Consider the following 18,941-nt stretch of genomic DNA (forward strand, 5'->3'; position numbering starts at 1 on the left):
ACGAGTTCAATCCCAGGCCAGGGAGGAGACCCACATGGCACAGCAGACCTCTCCTGACTCCCCCACTGCTCCCCTCAGCAGTGTATTTCACTCAATCCGCCTATTCTGTTCCCCACTCTGTCTCTGGAGAATCCTCTCACCCTCCCCAATACCTCTGGTCTGTACCCCCGTTCTTGTATGCATAAATAAAATCTTAAAAAAAAAAAAAAAAAAAACCTCTACCAACTCTACCAAGGCACGGGATCCCAATCACATACATCCTTTAGTTTTTTTTTTTTTTAATTAAGGATTTATTTATTTATTTATACAAGCACTGGATACAGTCAGAAGCGTGGGAGGGTGAAAGAATTCACCAGAGCCAGAGCGGGGAACAGAACAGGCAGACTGATGAAGTACACTGCTGAGGGGAGCAGCAGGTGCGGCAGGAGAGGTCTGTCGCGCCATGTGGGACCCTCGCCGGCGGCCAGGGATCGAACCAGCACTGCAGAGGCTGTGGGCAGCTTCGCAGACCAGCGCTCAACAGCTGCGCCACCGGGGAGGCCCCATCCTTTAGTTTTCATGAGAGAATATTATTGAAAACCAACTTGCTGATTTTTCCATGAAGCTAAAATAAAAGAACCAAACTAAAGACTTGAGATAATTTCCTCAACAATTCAAAAGGCATGTTATATTCAGGATACTGAATATATAAAACTAGCATGACACAAACACTGCTCTGAACTAGAGTTCAGGTTAATCAGGCAAATGAAATGTGCTTCTATAATCTAATTCTGAACATACTTAGTGTGACCTATTTCACATGTAAGGCAATTTGCCTTGCCAGAGACAACTTCAGAGACAAGCAACACAAGATCCCTAATCAGAAGTCTGAAAGTGGGTGGACTGAAAAACAAAAGAAATATCACTTATTATATAAGACAGAAAGCTTGTCAAATAGATTTGCAAGGCAACAGGGGAAAAATACATTTGTTTATGGTTGGAAAATATACTGAGAGTATACTAAAGATGGATTTTGAAAGATGGAAACATCAAGAGCCCGAGATTATGAAGACATTTCAACAGAGGTGAGCTCATTAGCAAATCAGAATTATAATGATGGGCAGTTTGCAGACATCACAAACTTATGCTAGCAGGAGGGTGATGACAGATGACTGACAACATTTCAGAAATGTCAATATAAATATACAAATATGAAAGTCAGATATCAGGCTGGACAAAAAGAAATCTATACCTAAATATATTTAATATAACTGCAAAACACCAAAAACAAAGATTAAAAAAGCAACCAGAAAAAGCAAGATCACCTACAAAGGAATAATAGATTAAAGCAGACCTCTCAGACAAAAATGCAAGCCTGAAGATACTGAGTGTAATCAAAGGACTAAGAGAAAATAATTGTCAACTCAGATATGGGCACGCAGGATCCGATAATCAATGAACATACATTTTTCTCAAATATAGTGGGGACATGTAATGACAAGAAAATGGGTTTTAAACGAAGCCTCAATAAGTTTCAAATAATCACCCCCCCCTTTTTTTTTTTTTTGGTGGGACCCTCGCTGGTGGCCGGGGATCAAACTGGCGCTGCAGAGGCTGCAACCCAGCGCTCAACTGCTGCGCCACCAGGGGAGGCCCCATAATCACCACTTATTTTGATGGTGATTTTATTACAATGGAATTTCATTAGAAAAAAGGAACAAAGTTTTCTCATATAGTTAGAAATTAAAAACTCTAACTCTAGGGCCTCCCCTGGTGGCGCAGCAGTTGAGCGCTGGGTTGCGAGGCTGCCCGCAGCCTCTGCAGCGCCGGTTCGATCCCCGGCTGCTCCCCGGCCACCTGAGGAGGGTCCCACATGGCGCGCAGACCTCTTCCTGCCGCCCACTGCTCCCCTCAGCAGTGTACTTCGGTCCTTCTGCCTGCTCTGCTCCCCGCTCTGGCTCTGGTGAATTCTCTCACCCTCCCACGCTTCTGACTGTACCCAGTGCTTGTATAAATAAATAAATAAATAAATCTAAAAAAAAAAAAAAAACTCTAACTCTACATCATGTCTCAAAATGGAAATCATAATGGAAACTAAAAAATAGGGGTGCAAGGGGTTAAGCACAGCACTGTGAAGCTATCCACAGCCACTGCAGCATCAGTTCAATCCCAAATGTTGCAGCAGACCTCTCCTGCCACGCCAGCTGCTCCCCTCAGCAGTGTGTTTCGTCAGTCTGCCTGTTCTGTTCCCCACCCTGTCTCTGGTGAATCCTCTCACCCTCCGCACTTCTGACTGTGCCCAGTGCTTGTATAAATAAATAAATCTTTAAAAAATAAAAAAAATTAAAAATGTAAAGCTAACAATAATGAAGAAAAAAAAAAAAAAGACTATCCTAAACAAGCAAAGACAGGCAGCTCTCCTGCCCTCCTGTGACTATGCAGGTGCCTTCTTTTTATCTTTTTCCTAATAAACCTGTCCTTTTAAAATGTATGAAAAAGAACCACTAATACTCCCATTCAGAACACCTGGTGTATTCAGGATTAAATTATTAAGAAGCAACAGTAATCAATGCACCTGCCATTATCATGGGAACTATGAGGAAAAGTTTCAGTGTGGGTAACTCCTACTGTTTTTTTTTTTTTTTTTGTGGGACCCTCGCCGGTGGCCGGGGAACGAACTGGCGCTGCAGAGGCTACGGGCAGCCTCGCAGCCCAGCGCTCAACCGCTGCGCCACCAGAGAAGGCCCCTCCTACTCAGTTTTGCAGGAAAGGGGGAACCTAAACAAAATTCCTAAAAAAAGAATGAAAGAAAAAAAAAACCTAAGTTCATTAGATTCAAACAGTCTAGGATCATCTCTTACCTCTTAATTCTCCATTAATCTAGTATTAGTTCAGTGAAGAACAAAATGCCATTATCCTTCCTATCTTGATTCTCACCATTAGGAAGTGAACAGTGTAATTTCCTCACGAACACTTCACTGTCAAGACTCTCAATACTCACTGTCTCGGAAACACAAGAACCAGATTTGGATAACTCTGTAACTCTCCATATCCAAACTCCTAAATTTCACTTTCTCAACTTAGGAAATGAACAATTTTGATTATGAGAATACTAGTCTCACAGATAGGACTTCAGATGAAAACAAGAAATGTAAATGTGTTTAAAATATTAATAAATGTTCATATGAACTGAGATATGAAACTATTACATCAATTTGATCACTTCATTTAATTACCTTGAAACTAAGGTTCAACAAAATGAGGAAGAAAAACATCAACTACTAAAAACTTGTATTAAACAGTGTGCCTGTGGGGAAAAAAACCCTCTCTACTAGAACATCTCAGCAACATTTAAACTAGAGTTCATGTTAACAAAACCCTTGGAATGGCCACTCTCCTTCTCTAAAACCATCCCCTGCCCCCTCCTCCTTCAACTAAACTGTAAGTATCAGCATCAAAAATTCATTTTCCGAATGGATTAAAAAACTAGACATAACACCTGAAACCATAAAATACGTAGAAGGAAATAGAAGCGAAACACTACGTGATATGCACATCAAAGACATCTTACAGACACATCACCCAAAGCAGTGATAGTGAAGGCAAAGATGAACAGCTGGGACTACATCAAATTAAAGAGCTTCTGCACAGCAAGAGAGACAATAACAAAAACAAAGAGAAACCCCACCAACTGGGAGAACATTTTTGCACACAACACTAATGATAAAGGACTGATGACAAAAATCTGCAATGAGCTGATGAGACTCAACAACAAAGAAAATAATCCTGTCAAAAAATGGGCAGAAGAGCTAAAAAGAAACTTCTCTGAAGAGGAAATGCAAATGGCCAACAGGCATATGAAAAAATGTTCAACATCACTTGTCATCAGGGAAATGCAAATCAAAACTACCATGAGATACCATCTTACACCAGTGAGAATGGCACATGTTAAAAAAACTAGCAACAACAAATGTTGGCGAGGATGTGGAGAAAAAGGAACTCTCCTGCACTGTTGGTGGGAGTGCAAACTGGTCCAACCACTATGGAGAGCTGTGTGGAGATTTCTGGACCTACTAAACATAGAGCTTCCATATGATCCAGCAATTCCACTCCTAGGTATTTACCTAAAGGACACAGAAACATCAATTTCAAAGAGCACCTGCACCCCTATGTTTATAGCAGCACTGTTTACAATAGCTAAGCTTTGGAAACAACCCAAATGCCCAAAAATAGATGACTGGATCAAGAAGATGTGGTACATATATACCATGGAATATTACTCAGCATTCAAAAAAGATAAACACATGCAATTTGCAGCAACATGGATGGCGCTGGAAGGAATGATGCTCAGCGAAATAAGCCAGAAAGAAAAAGAAAAATACCGGATGGTCTCACTCATCGCAGGAATCTAGAAAACTTAAATAAGGGACCAGGAAAATGAATAACTATAAGTGAAAATCAAAATCAACAAAAATCTATGAACCAGAGACTCTATGGGGGGTGAGGAGGGGAGGGATCAGAGTCAAAATAAGGGGGTTGCAATTGTATGGGGAATATAAAAATAAAATTTATTTAAATAAATAAATAAATAAAATGTTATGTGAACTTTATGTTCATGTTATTATAGCTTATTCCTATGCAATTGCTGATAGTTAAATATTTTACCACATTGACATATTTTATTTAAACCATTCCTATTATTATTAAATCACTGTTTGTTCAAAAAAAAAAAAAAAAATTCATTTTCCGTTCAGTCCTGAACCCCTCATACAACCTGATGCATAACCTAATCTTTCCACCCAAATTGATACATTCAATATCTATTTAACTGAATACTGCCTAGTAAATTCTTGTAAATTTATCTCTTCTATTATCGTTGTTAATTTCTGATCTAATCTACCACCTCCTCAAACATAACTTCTTACCACATCTACAGTCTTCAATTCATCCTCTGCAGAGTAGCCAAGACAAACTTTCAAAACACAAGACTGATCATGCTGCATACACATTCAAAATCTCATACTATTCCCTCTCATGCCCACTGCTCTTGACATCAAGTTCAAACTTCCAAACATTTGAACACTGCCTGTGTTCAATTACAATGCCTGAATTACAATGCAGGACATTGCTCCCTACATACTTTTCCAGCACTTCTTTTATCTCTTCCGCCTCAGAGGGCCTTATTCTTATTGAATATTCAAATATTCCACTATGCCCACTGCAATATTATCTAAGTAACACCATTTATTGCTCTACATAATCCAGGAGAACAGTCTCTGTCTCAATCTTCACTGAACTACACAAATTGTACAAGAAAAGAATAAGTATTTTGTTGAATATCTGCCTCAGTCACAATTACAAACCACACTAAAAATACTTTATGGGGAAAACAGGGCTATTAAAAGTCTCCTGTCATTGCTAAGAAAAACAGAGTAGCAGGAATCAGTTGTTAAATAAATGGTAGCAACAAAACAGAGACCATGTGGTAATTTCAGAAGCAAAAATGAAACAATGTGAAATATGACCGATTAATATGCATATTTCTAAGGAAGGATGAGAAACATTTTAAAACCTTTCACTCACAAGTTTTTCTTTTTCTAGTTTTTGCAGTAAATTCTCCATGTTACTTCCAATTCTTGTCTTCTCTACGACTTCATAGAGACTGCAATACATTCCATTCTTCAAAACTGACCAAAAAAAAAAATATATATATAGTAAATATTCAAATTAGACCTGTTTCTTATAAATTTTAGTAAAACTAAATTACTTTACCTTCATATGGACCAAAATAGGTTTCCTTATAAAACAGCGCCGGAGGGATTTTCTGTTTCAGATGATCAATACTCATAACTGTTTCAACATCTAACTTCTCGGGTCTGAAAGAAAATTAAAAAATCCTTTTTTCTTACCTGTAGCTTTAACTCTAGCAGTGTTTTCACACACCCCTCCACACACACACACACACATCTTGGTGAAAACCAGAAGGGCATATTTATAATTTTCATTTTATTCTAAAGAGGACTTGATACAGGAAGTCCAGATATATATGCAAGTAGAAAGTCTGGCAATACTATCAATCTGCAAACTTTACTTCATAAATATCCTACATGCCAGTTTTACTAATCAAAAATGACAAAAGGTTTTCATTTTATTAAAAACAACTCAAGTATGAACTGTTAAAATAATCTCTGGACATTTCTGAAGGCCCATAATGTTACTATACTTTATATTCCAATATATGTTACACAGCACTGAAAAAGCCTATAAACTAACTTAACACACTACCTCAAAGTTCTTTTCAGTAAAGAACTGATGATTTTTAAGTCTATCATTTCCAAATTGCTAAATAAAGAATGTATCTAATTAGGATAAAATTTTGAAGAATCTTTTCTAACATTTAAAATCACTGAGAAAAAGTTTTATGCCACAAATGTGTATGACTATTTAGCTCATACTCAAAGCAAGAGCAAAAAGCAGGAGGCATATTTTGCCAATTAATTACAAAGTTATCAAAACAATTTAAAAAAAATTTTTTTTTGTATCAATCTGCAACCTTTACACCAGAAACATCTTACATGCCAGTTTTACTAACCACAAAGGACAAAAGGTTATCATTTTATTAAAGACAACTCAAGTATGAACTTAAAATAATCTGTTATAATAAAATAATAAAACAATTAGCAAGCACTTATTTCCATTTCTTTGTAATACAACATACTTACAGTTTGATAGGCAAAAAAGCACGAGTGGCTGACCTCAGAGAGATATAACACAAAAGCTTTCCTTTATTTAAAAGCTGTCCTTTCCACAAGGTATAGTTAAATTTATCTATATATAAAGAAGAATGACATAATTCAGCCTCTCGGAAGCCCAGAAGCAAACACATTTTCACTAGAAATAATGGGGAAAACATCTAGAATCAAGGTTTAACTAGAACAACAAAAAACAAAGAGACTTGGTATTGCTGTTTATAGAGTTTATAAGAACTTTCGTTTTAGTCCTCTTTTCCCTTATATATTCCAGTTGCAAAGACTAAAAATTTACTTGTCTAGGGGGCCTCACTGGTGGCCCAGGGGTTAAAGTCTCAGTGCTATCAAGCTATCACCAGCCACTGCGGAACGAGTTCAATCCCTGGTAAGGGAGCTAACCCATATGGCGCAGCAGACCTCGCCTATCTTGCCCACTGCTCCCCTGAACAGTGTATTTCAGAAGATCCTCTCTCTCTACTCCCCACTTTGTCTCTGATGAATACTCTCTCTCTCCACACCTCTGGCCCACACCCCCGTTTGTCTACACAAAAATAAATAAAAAAATAAATCTTTTTTAAAAATGTACTTGTCTAAATGCCCTCATACAAGAAAGTTGTGGTGCAAAGAAAACACATTTACTGCTTTCTTACTTCCCCCAAAGGAGACAATATTGCACTGTGTTACAAGAATTCCCACAAAGTCTCCTACTTTCTACTCACTCTCTTTGCATGAAGAAACTAAAAGAATACATTGATACTGCTTTTTATCGTCTCTCTCTCTTATAAAACTTTTTTTAACTAAGTACTAATAACACCTTAGGACTATAAACAATAGCAGCTTCCTAAAGGAAACTTTATGCTTGGACAACTAAATGATGATGTACATAACATGGTCTCCCCTTTTTCATACTTTGTATATTCTCATAAAGAGACCCAAGCACTTATCTTATTCTTTTCTATATATACTTATTCTTTTGATGTAGAATACTAAAGGAAATAAACAAAAAAAAAACTTACCTGTGTTTCTATCTGCATTAAAGCTATTAGATCTACAAATGAATTTTTCAAAAGAAAAGACAGACATTACTGATAAGAAACAACAAAAAGAAAAATATTACTAATTGATAACTTGGATATAGTGCCATTTTTAATAGCATTCTGTACAAGAGAATTAAATTCTTCCTCCATGTAGGGAAAACAAATGTATTACTTACTAAAACTTTATAAATCAAGTCTACTTAACAGGACACAATTACTCGACTCAATTTACCATCATTTACCCAAATTTAAGGGATCCGTTTTTCCCAGAAATAGCCATCAGGAGAGAATATATTACAATCTCTGTCAATTATATATTACAATCTCTGTCAATAATCTCTGTGATGAGATTTGAAGAAACAGCCTCAATCTCTATTTCAATATAGTCATTCACTACTCAAATACTAAACTCCTATTACATGTCAAGCAGTTATAAGAAAGAGGATTACAAAGATAAACAAAGTCCCTGCCTCCATTGCTCATAATCCCACGAGGAAGCCAGGTAACAATCAAAAAGAAAACATACCGTTTATACCAGGAAATGATGGTTTTTATGTTTTATGCAAAAAGAGGCTTTACGGATACAGGGGTTTAAAAAAATCATGAAAGACCTCATAATAAGGTCATCTTTAAGGAGACACCTAATGGAAATGCAGTTGTAAACCATGCAGCTAGCTAGGGAAAGAAGAACCACAAATACAAGGAGAAGTGTGCAAGGTGACATTCAAGACATAGGAAAAATGTTCATCATTCAGTGCTTACTTTAAGTGATATGGAGATCAACAGAATCAAAGAGGAGGCAAATAAAATTAACAGTGTCATTATTCCTGGCGGTATGACCTTATAATTAAGAGATGAAATGTCTTTTAAAGAACACCAGTGAAAGGGTCCTACAGTAAATGCACCATGGGGATTCATATATACAGTGCCACACTAACAAGAAAAATACATCTGTTTGAACTACGGGATTTGCACATCAAAGACATCTTTACAGACACATCACCCAAAGCAGTGATAGTGAAGAGAAAGATAAACAGCTGGGACTACATCAAATTAAAGAGCTTCTGCACAGCAAAAGAGACAATAACAAAAACAAAGAGAAACCCCACCAACTGGGAGAACATTTTTGCACCCAACACTAATGATAAAGGACTGATCACAAAAATCTGCAAAGAGCTGATGAGACTCAGCAACAACAAAGAAAATAATCCAGTCAAAAAATGGGCAGAAGAGCTAAAAAGAAACTTCTCTGAAGAGGAAATGCAAATGGCCAACAGACATATGAAAAAATGTTCAACATCACTTGTAATCAGGGAAATGCAAATCAAAACTACCATGAGATACCATCTCACACCAGTGAGAATGGCACATATTAAAAAAACTAGCAACAACAAATGTTGGCGAGGATGTGGAGAAAAAGGAACTCTCCTGCACTGTTGGTGGGAGTGCAAACTGGTCCAACCACTATGGAGAGCTGTGTGGAGATTTCTGGACCTACTAAACATAGAGCTTCCATATGATCCAGCAATTCCACTCCTAGGTATTTACCCAAAGGACACAGAAACATCAATTCCAAAGAGCACCTGCACTCCTATGTTTATAGCAGCACTGTTTACAATAGCTAAGCTTTGGAAACAACCCAAATGCCCAAAAATAGATGACTGGATCAAGAAGATGTGGTACATATATACCATGGAATATTACTCAGCATTCAAAAAAGATAAACACATGCAATTTGCAGCAACATGGATGGCACTGGAAGGGATCATGCTCAGCGAAATAAGCCAAAAAGAAAAAGAAAAATACCGGATGGTCTCACTCATAGCAGGAATCTAGAAAACTTAAATAAGGGACCAGGAAAATGAATATAAGAAAGTGAAAATCAAAATCAACAAAAAACTATGAACCAGAGACACTTTTTGGGGGGCGGGGGGGAAAGGATTGGGGTCAGAATTGGGCGTTTGCAATTGTATGGGGGAATATAAAAATAAAATTTAATATTTAAAAAAAAAAAAAAAAAAAGGATAAAATGTGGGTCAAAATAAATCACTTATAGGAAAAAAAAAAAAAAAAAAAAAAAAAAAACATCTGTTTGAATGCTATGTGATCAGTATTTATGGCTGTGAATGGTTTCCAGGGCTGTTCACTGACATGAATAAAGTGCTGAATCTCACTCAGACAACTTGGGTACTCAAAAATAAATAATCACATGACCACTTCACCTACATCCCTATAAATTTACTTATTCAAATTTGCCCAAGTATTTTCTGGAATCACCACTTGGAGGGAGAAAAAAGAGACACTGCTTATATTTGCCAGTTTATAAGAAATCACCAATAATACTCAACTGACTGAAAATTAAACAATTTAAGTTTTTTAAAACCATCAATGCCTTAATAAATATTTTATTTAACTGGTTTAGATAGGGCTGGGAGATCTTTTATAGAAGCTCCTCATTTTCAGAAGAGCTAATACACAAATTTTGCTTTTAAAAACTACATTTACTGGGCCTCCCCGGTGGCGCAGCGGGTGAGCGCTGGGTTGCGAAGCTGCCCGCGGCCTCTGCGGCGCCCGCCTGCCCGCCCTTTTGATCCCCGGCTGCTCCCCAGCCACGGGAGGAGGGTCCCACATGGTGTGCAGACCTCTCCTGCGCCTGCTGCTCCCCTCAGCAGTGTACTTCGGTCCTTCTGCCTGCTCTGCTCCCCGCTCTGGCTCTGGTGAATTCTCTCACCCTCCCTCGCTTCTGACTGTACCCAGTGCATGTATAAACAAAACAAACAAACAAATAAATAAATAAAACATGCCTCTTGAAAAAAAAATAAAAACTACATTTACTCAGCTATGCAAATCCACAATATCAAGGGGAAAAAAGCTTCCTAGTGAAGTTTAAATAAACTTTCGGTTTGTATTTCCACAAACTTTTAAGTATCTGTCCTTCACAATGACCTTTTAAAAGTCATTAACACTCATGTACCTAATTTCAAGGGAAGAAAAAAGGGAAAAACAAAGTACCTCATCTAACTCAGCAATGCAGGAAATTTAATATATATAATACCATTCTAGATAATGTCTAAAACTCGTAAGTCTTACCTTGATGAAGATGCAAACTTGGGAGTTTGTATATTATCTTTGTAAGTAAAAGACACAACTGCATATGGACACACATGTCTTGGTCTTCGCCTTAGCTCATCAAAGCCATACTCATAAAAATAATACTAAAAATAAGAAAACACAAAATTAACCTCTTTAAGAATGCAGAAAGTACTGAGTGGAACCTTCCATTTATCTGCCTGATTTCTGAGAAGTACAGTAACATTTAAGTGCCTGTAACAAAAGTATCCTTAAAAGCACTGCTTGTCAATCAAAAGTAAGAGACATTGGCAGGTATTTATTTTTTCTTTAAAAAAAAAGTACAAATTTCTAGACCTTACATTTTGCGATATAAAATATTCTGTGTGTGTATGTGTGTATATATAAAATCAGAATAGGTATTCTAAAAGCTTATTTTGGAAGAGTTGGTCAGTGACAATATTTGGCAAATTTCCTCATAAAAATGTTATAAATGGTGACTAAGCTCCCAGGTTAGTCCAGATAAGCCAATTTGATACTAAAAGTAAAACACTAAGGATACAGTATCAACCAGATTCACCATTTTGGTTATTATTTCAAAGGAAAAACACATTCTTGGCCTCAACTGCAGACAAAGTAACAAAAGACAGAAGAGATTATAAACATGAAGAGATTACAAATATGGGTGACACATCTGTCTCTCCCCCTCAGCTATTCACAACCATCCATTAGATTAGGCTTTTGTGACTTGCAGACCAGCAATTTTCATTTTAAAAAGTACAGAGTTAGCAAAACACTATCTTTCAAAGCCCATTCTCTTGAGAAACCACTGACTTCAATGAACTTGTTGTTCCTCTAAAAATGCCTGTAAATTATTTGGAAGCATCAAGCCAGTTTACAAGTCCTGCTAGAAAAACCAATTATTACTATTTACCAAAACTACTAGTGTCCAGAAGATAATCAAGAGAATAATCTTCCATCCAGCATTCTTTACAATAGCTAAGATATGGAAGCAACCTAAGTACATACCGATAGTTTATATAATAATGTGGTATTTATAAACATGGAATACTGTTCAGCTATTAGGAAAGTGAAATTTTTCCCATTTGTAGCAAAATGGAAAAAACTTAAAGTGACTATGCAAAATAAGCCAGAAAGACAAATGCTGGATGATTTTCACAGCACATTACATATCTAAGTAATATAACAAAACAAAGGTGGTGAACTTACAAAAGCAAAAAAATAAATAAATAAATAAACTCAACCAAAATGAGGCCAAAGAGCTTGACAGGTGAAGAGGGTGGAAAGTAAGAGAGAGGTTGAAGGGGCTGTAAGGGACACTGGTAGGTATTTTTGTTTTCTTTAAAAAAAAAAATAAATTGACCTTACAAATTTCTAGCAAGATAGTAGAATAGTAAAGACACCAGGATTAACCGCTCTCCGGAGTTAAAATAAAAAGAGCAACTGTCCTTGAAAAACACCAAAAGGAGACTGGAGGATTAGCGTTTCCAGAAAAGATATCAGAGACAGCAGGAAATTTAGAACACAACCCTGACTATAATACCCTCATTACCAGGGAACTGCAACTTAGAGGAAGAGAAATGACAGCAATAGTTCTGGGGATTGAAGAGTTCACTCCAACATCAGGGACCCTAGCTTCTGGGAACTGCATTAGAGAGGTATGGGAAATGGAGACTAGGGCTCTGGGGGAGCAGAGACGGAGACAGAACATTGGGGAGCAGACAGATGAACCATGATTGAGGGATTACATTTGGTGAATCTGAAACTCCAGGAGGAGTAAGAAAGAGAAATAGTGTCCCAGTGAACAGATGCTACTGGGCACCTTCTTCAGACTCTTTTTTGGTTGAGAGGGAAGGGTAGACATCCTACGAGTAGAAATCAACCAGGGGGCCAGGGTTTAAAGGCCAAGAATAAATTTTATGTAAATAAAAAATAAAAGAACATTTCTAGAGGGAGGTTAGCAGTACTACTTTTCACATACAATCTATCTGGATATACAACTGACCCTTGACCAACAAGGGTTTATACTGAGCATTCACCCATAAGGCAGATCATACAGAACTGGCCAATACCAAAGAACTTAAGCATCCTTAAGACTGTTAGTACTGCGGAGCACCCTGAAATCAAGACAACCCACCAAGGGACTTTTTGGGGGAGTCAACAGGTCTACCTGGGTTTCCCATTGGGGAAGGTAGATGTCAGTGCCCCTAAACACCCACCACTCCCATACTGCTCAACTACATTTTTTATATTTGTTAAAAAGAATATTACTTTAGAGTCAAACATCATATTAAAACCTATTAAAATCATCAAATACAGTATGTATAGTTTACTGTTTATTAATTATATCTGAATAAAGCATGAAAATTTAATTCTAAGTTTGCATCTTAGAAAAATGTTAAAATAGAAATTATCAGGCCTGGGCCTCCCTGGTGGCACAAAGGGTTATGAGCAGCACTATGAAGCTATCTGCAACCTCTGCAGCACGAGTTTGATCCCCTGGCCAGCCAGGAAGCTACCCACATGGTGCAGCAGACCTCTCCTGACTCACCCACTGCTCCCCTCAGCAGTGTATTTCAGTCAGCCTGCCTGTCCTGTTCCCCACTCTGTCTCTGGTGAATCCTCTCACTCCCCATCCACACCTCTGGCCTGTACCCCAGTTCTTGTATGCATAAATCAATCTCCTCAGTGGCACAGGGGTTAAAAACAGCGCTATTAAGCTATTGCCTGCCACTGCAGCATGAGTTCAATCCCCAGCTGGCCAGGGAGCAACACACATGGCACAGCAGACCTCTCCTGTCTCGCCCACTGCTCCCCTCAGCAATGTATTTCAGTAGATCCACCTGTTCTGCTCCCCACTCTCTCTGGTGAATCCTTTCACCCCTCACACCTCTGGCTCACATCCCAGTTCTTGTATGCATAAATAAATAAATCTTTTTAAAAAATAGCAAATCGTTACGACAAAGTGATGTGAATTAAAGTATTTAAGGGTTTAAACTTTACACAGAAGGAATGAATAGCATTAGGCAGATCTTCCAATGCCAGAGGTCAAGGTTTCAAAATGATATATGTTGAACACAGTGATCAAACAAAAAACCAGGCTGGAGGTCACAGTCTACAGACAGGAAGTTAGGGTATGGAATTTGAATATTATTCTCTCTGAGGAGCCACGTGTATTTCTGAGATGTGCTGGAAACAAGAGAGTGAGAGTCATGGCTGTCCAGCAGTCATATACAGGAATCAGAGTGTAGACTGGTATGGTGGCAGAGAGAACTGAAAAAAAAAAAACATTTTAAAGGGATTGGTGATCAACAGACACAAGGGCATAACAACACTAAAATGGATTCAGGCACATACCTGAGTAAGCTCATAAGCTCTATAAGCCAAAAGTGATGTAATCCTATTGGCATTCTTCGACATGTGGCATTCATGCTTTGGTGTTGGATCCAAAGCACTTTTACTTAATGTAGGTTCCAAACTTTTTGCACCCATGGAGTCATAAATGCTCTTTATTTTACCCTAAAAGAGAAAACTTTTTAAGTTCACCTAAACCTAATTTTGACTACATCAGATTTAATATTAGGGAATACTGCTTTGAATATAAATCACCTATAGATTTCCTTACCTTTAATTCCTGGTAATAAAGTAACCTAACATTTTTTATAATAAAGTAGTAAGAGGGGCCTCCCTGGTGGTGCAGGTAGTTAGGATGCAACCTATGAAGCTGTCCACAGCCACTGCAGCACAAGTTCGATCCCCGGCCAGGGAGCTACCCACATGGCGCAGCAGACCTCTCCTGACTCGCCCGCTGCTCCCCTCAGCAGTGTATTTCAGTGGATCTGCCTGTTCTGTTCCCCACTCTGTCTCTGGTGAATCCTCTCAGCCCTCCCACGCCCACCTCTGGCCTATACCCAAGTTCTTGTATGCAGTGGCGCAGCGGTTAAGCGCTGGGCTGCGAAGCTGCCCGCAGTCTCTGCAGCGCCGGCTCGATCCCCGGCCTCTGGCAAGGCCCACATGGCGTGCAGACCCCCACCCCCAGCCCCCACTGCTCCCCTCAGCAGTGTACTTCATCGGTCTGCCTGTCTGCTCCCCGGTCTGTGTCTGGTGAATTCTCTCACCCTCCCATGCTTCTGACTGTACCCAGTACTTGTATAAATAAATAAATAAATCTTAAAAAAAAAAAAAAAGCAGTAAGAAAAAAAGTTAACCATGAAAAAAATGTCTAAAATACAAATTTTATGTATAAGCCTTTAATTGTGCCATAAATCAGTCACAAAAGCATCCCCATATATCAAATATAAGAAATGATTTTTAATTTAATCAAACTCCCAAAGTCAAAGTTGGTACCAATTAAAATCCCAACCAAAGGTTGTCTCTGAAATAGAAAATGTAGGGGCCTCCCTGGTGGCGCAGGAGTTAAAATCTCAGAGCTATCAAGCTATCACCAGTCATTGCAGCATGAATTTGATCCCCAGGCAGGGAGCTAACCCACATGCCATAGCAGACCTCTCCTTTCTCACCTGCTATTCCCCTGAGCATTGTATTTCAGTAGATCTGCCTGTTTTGCTCCCCACTCTGTCTCTGGTGAATCCTCCCAACTCCTCACACCTCTGGCCTACACTCCAGTTCTTATATGCATAAATAATAAATGCTAAAAAAAATATGGAATTTAAAAGTTTGAAATTACCTTCATTATTTTAAAAATAACAACATCGCCCATGGCCCCAGCTTCCAAAGGATTGGCCTGTAATAAATCAGCATATCTAGAAAGATAGATACCTACATATAGAGGAAAAATTAAGGAATTAGAATAAGAACATGAATATCCCAAAAAAAATCCAAAAATTTAACCTAATGATAAGGAAAAAAAAGGTATGACATCTTTTTAAAAAAAATTAAGGACAGTAAAATAGCTAATATTTAACCAAGGCAAAAAATGAAACCAGAAGAAACATGTAACTAATCATTTTTTAAATCTCTAGGAATAAACCTAACATTTACAAAGGATACTTTGATCAATTTAAAGGCAAAATCAGAAAGAAAGGATGGAAATGGTTTAACACTGCAGACCCTGAAACTAGTCTCCTTTTCTAGCCACGACAAAGCATACATGAAATGAATGACAAGGACTGCAGCAAAATCAGATAATACACTTTTAAATGGCAACTTAATTTTAAGAAAATGAAAAAAGAAAAAGATTACCCAAGGAAGGACTGCCAAGAATTGTTATTTTGGACTGGCCCACCTGTAATCCTTTTTCACATAAGCTTTGAACCTAAAAAAAAAAAATTTCATCCTGCATTAATACATTAAAAACACAAGATAGGGGCCTCCCTGGTGGTGCAAAGGGTTAAGTCTCAGCACTACGAAGCTTGCACCAGTCACTGCAGCATCAATTTGCTCCCTGGTCAGGGAGCTAATCCACATGGCGCAGCAGACCTCTCCTGTCTTGCCTGCTGCTCCCCTCAGCAGTGTATTTCAGTCAGCCCACCTGTTCTGCTCCCCAACCTGCCTGTGGTGAATCCTCTTACCTCTCTGCATCTCTGGTCTACACCCCAGTTCTTGTATACATAAATAAATATTTTTTAAAAAAATCACAAGAAGATAACCGGTAATCTGTTAAGTCTAAGTTTTTAAACTACTTTATCTACTACATTACAGAAAGTCATTTTGTAACTAAATGTTAATATGAAACGGACTTATCCTTCCAATATAACCATAGTTAGAAATACATTTGTTCTTTATTCTACATGTAACAGATCTTTACAATCCATGCCACTCACATATACGAATATTCCTTTTTAGAACTAGACAGAGAAAAACATTTAAAAACATGGGAATTCCACCTAGACATCTGTTAAAGGAAAAAAAAAAGTTCCCAATATATGTCAGTAACAGAAGAAAATTATTTTACCAAAGGAAAGATTATTCATTATCAATATCAAGCACATTCTAAAGGAACAAAACTGAGGAAAAGATATACACACTAAAAATATTTACAAAATAAAGTAACTTACACTACCCTAAATCATTTCTCCACTTATACGTCAAGGAAATGTTAGTTTATAATTATCAAATATATTGTTGAATAGTTGCAAAATTAGGAACTAATGGAAACATAAATTATTTTTTTGTAAAATGGGTTTTATATAAGTTTAACTCACTTGGTATCGATCAACCATCAGAAATGCATAGGATTCTGAAAGTTCTTTGTCTAAACGACCGTCAGACTTCAGTTCTCTTCGCTTTTCTGTAAACTAAACGAAATTAAATCTGTAACAACTTCTCAGTGCGATTATATTTTTCAAGCTAAAAGTTCAAAGAATTTTATTTTCAAGAAGTCCTAAACCCACCAAAGTAGAAATTATTTTTCTCCCTATAGTCTCAGCACTTTGATTTTTTCCCCCGTTACAAATGGTTCTTAGCCCTTACCACATAATCAAATCAGCATCTGGTCTTTATGAATTTTAAATAAATTTCTACTAAAATTTTACCACTCCAACACGCCCACAGATTATAAATTCATGTTTTAGTTAACTGTCTCATTTTACTTAACATGGTATATTGTATAAAGTAGGCAGTTTAATAAATCTCTGTTGCATAACCAACTTTAGACTATAAAATCAATTGGACATGGAAAAATTTAACCTCTTTGTAAGTGTACTGTCAGTACCAAATACACAGACTGCTTCACAAATATTTCTAGGATAAGAGTTGGTCTAACTAAACTATGTCAACTTAAGTTACTGCTTTCACTTTTAGTCACAAGCAAGTATGTGTGTGTTCAAAATGTGGGGTCTATATCTAACACATTATATACATTATTCAGACTATTACTAATCTTCAGTAATTAATGAATCTTTAAATATTCATATTAAATTAACAAATCCTTATCACACCATGAAATCATATCAAACTATCATAGCTTTAATTTTTCTCTGGGAGGCAATAACATCCCTTTCCCATTCTGGGAGCCTCCCTGGTGGCGTAGGGATTAAAGCCTCAGCCCTATGAAGTTATCAGCCACTGGGGCATGAGTTTGATCCTCGGTCAGGAAGCTAACCCACATAGCATAGTAGACTCTTCTGTCTTGCCCACTGCTCCCCTCAACAGTATATCTCAGTAGAGCTGCATGTTCTGCTCCCCACTCTGTCTCTGGTGAATCCTCTCACACCCCACACCTCTGGCCTGAATCCCAGTTCTTGTATGCATATATAAAAAATACATCTTAAAAAAAAAAAAACCCACAAAATTAAATTCTGGTAGCACTGGGCAGACCAACTGATAAAAATACAAAATAGTATTTCATGTTCATTAGAAAGCAAGAGCACACCAATTTCTAAGCATTTCAAGTGCATTAATTCACAATTACACACACTGGCTTTTCCTAAATCAAAACTCAAAGAATATACTAATGTGTACATGAAACTTAAATTCACTAACACAATCAACCATTCCCCTTTTCTTGGTGCCTTTTCACTAAGAATTTCTAATGATATTAAAATAATTCAGTCACCAGGCAATAAATTAGAGTGGGAAAGAGAATTATGGATATCCTAAAGAAAAACACATTTGATCTCATTATCTTCCAATTTAGACATTAACAAACCCATTTAATTAGATACACATGTACTCGAAAGCAAAAAGCTTTATTATTTTGCAAGTAACTCATAAGCTATACTCATGCTAAAGAATCATTTTTAGTAAAAGTTTTATAATCACACAGTAATAGAGCAGTTAAATGTAGTGCTATACCAATGTTTAGGGAGAAAATGTTACCTAAAACTTGTTTTCCCTTCCAAAATTTCGCTTTCCTACAAACTTTAGCACTTTTAGAGGAAAGGAAGTAAAATAAATTACAAACTATTGATTCTGAAGAATCTTATAGCCACAAATTAAAACATACCTCCTTTTCCAAAAGTTCATTATGTATCAAGCAAGCTCGTTTGTAGTTAAAATTTCCTACTGAGGTTGGTTCAAGGTAAGATGAATGGAGAATATTCAAAACATCTTCAAATTCTCGAGAGCCTGGAGTTAATGGCTGGAAAAGTGCTAAAATAAAAAAAATCATTAATTTTAAGATTCC

General features: G+C 37.3%; 1 protein-coding gene across 4 annotated transcripts in view; it reads right to left on the bottom strand.

The window, feature by feature from the left end:
* Nucleotides 1-18,941, bottom strand: part of TASOR (transcription activation suppressor) — a 50,390-nt gene that overhangs the window by 21,354 nt on the left and 10,095 nt on the right. For all 4 annotated transcript variants that reach the window (XM_054694746.1, XM_054694751.1, XM_037530817.2 and 1 more), the window contains exons 2-11: nt 18,762-18,907; nt 17,020-17,112; nt 16,058-16,130; nt 15,543-15,634; nt 14,213-14,374; nt 10,856-10,980; nt 7,745-7,776; nt 6,702-6,807; nt 5,752-5,855; nt 5,563-5,666 (exon numbers count right to left, since the gene is read on the bottom strand). In XM_054694746.1, coding sequence (XP_054550721.1) covers nt 5,563-5,666; nt 5,752-5,855; nt 6,702-6,807; nt 7,745-7,776; nt 10,856-10,980; nt 14,213-14,374; nt 15,543-15,634; nt 16,058-16,130; nt 17,020-17,112; nt 18,762-18,907 — 1,037 coding nt within the window. The remainder of the gene's footprint in view (nt 1-5,562; nt 5,667-5,751; nt 5,856-6,701; nt 6,808-7,744; nt 7,777-10,855; nt 10,981-14,212; nt 14,375-15,542; nt 15,635-16,057; nt 16,131-17,019; nt 17,113-18,761; nt 18,908-18,941) is intronic.

This window comes from Talpa occidentalis, unplaced genomic scaffold (genome assembly GCF_014898055.3).
Source record: "Talpa occidentalis isolate TD23 unplaced genomic scaffold, MPIMG_talOcc4v2.1 talOcc4.10, whole genome shotgun sequence".
NCBI lineage: Eukaryota > Metazoa > Chordata > Mammalia > Eulipotyphla > Talpidae > Talpa > Talpa occidentalis.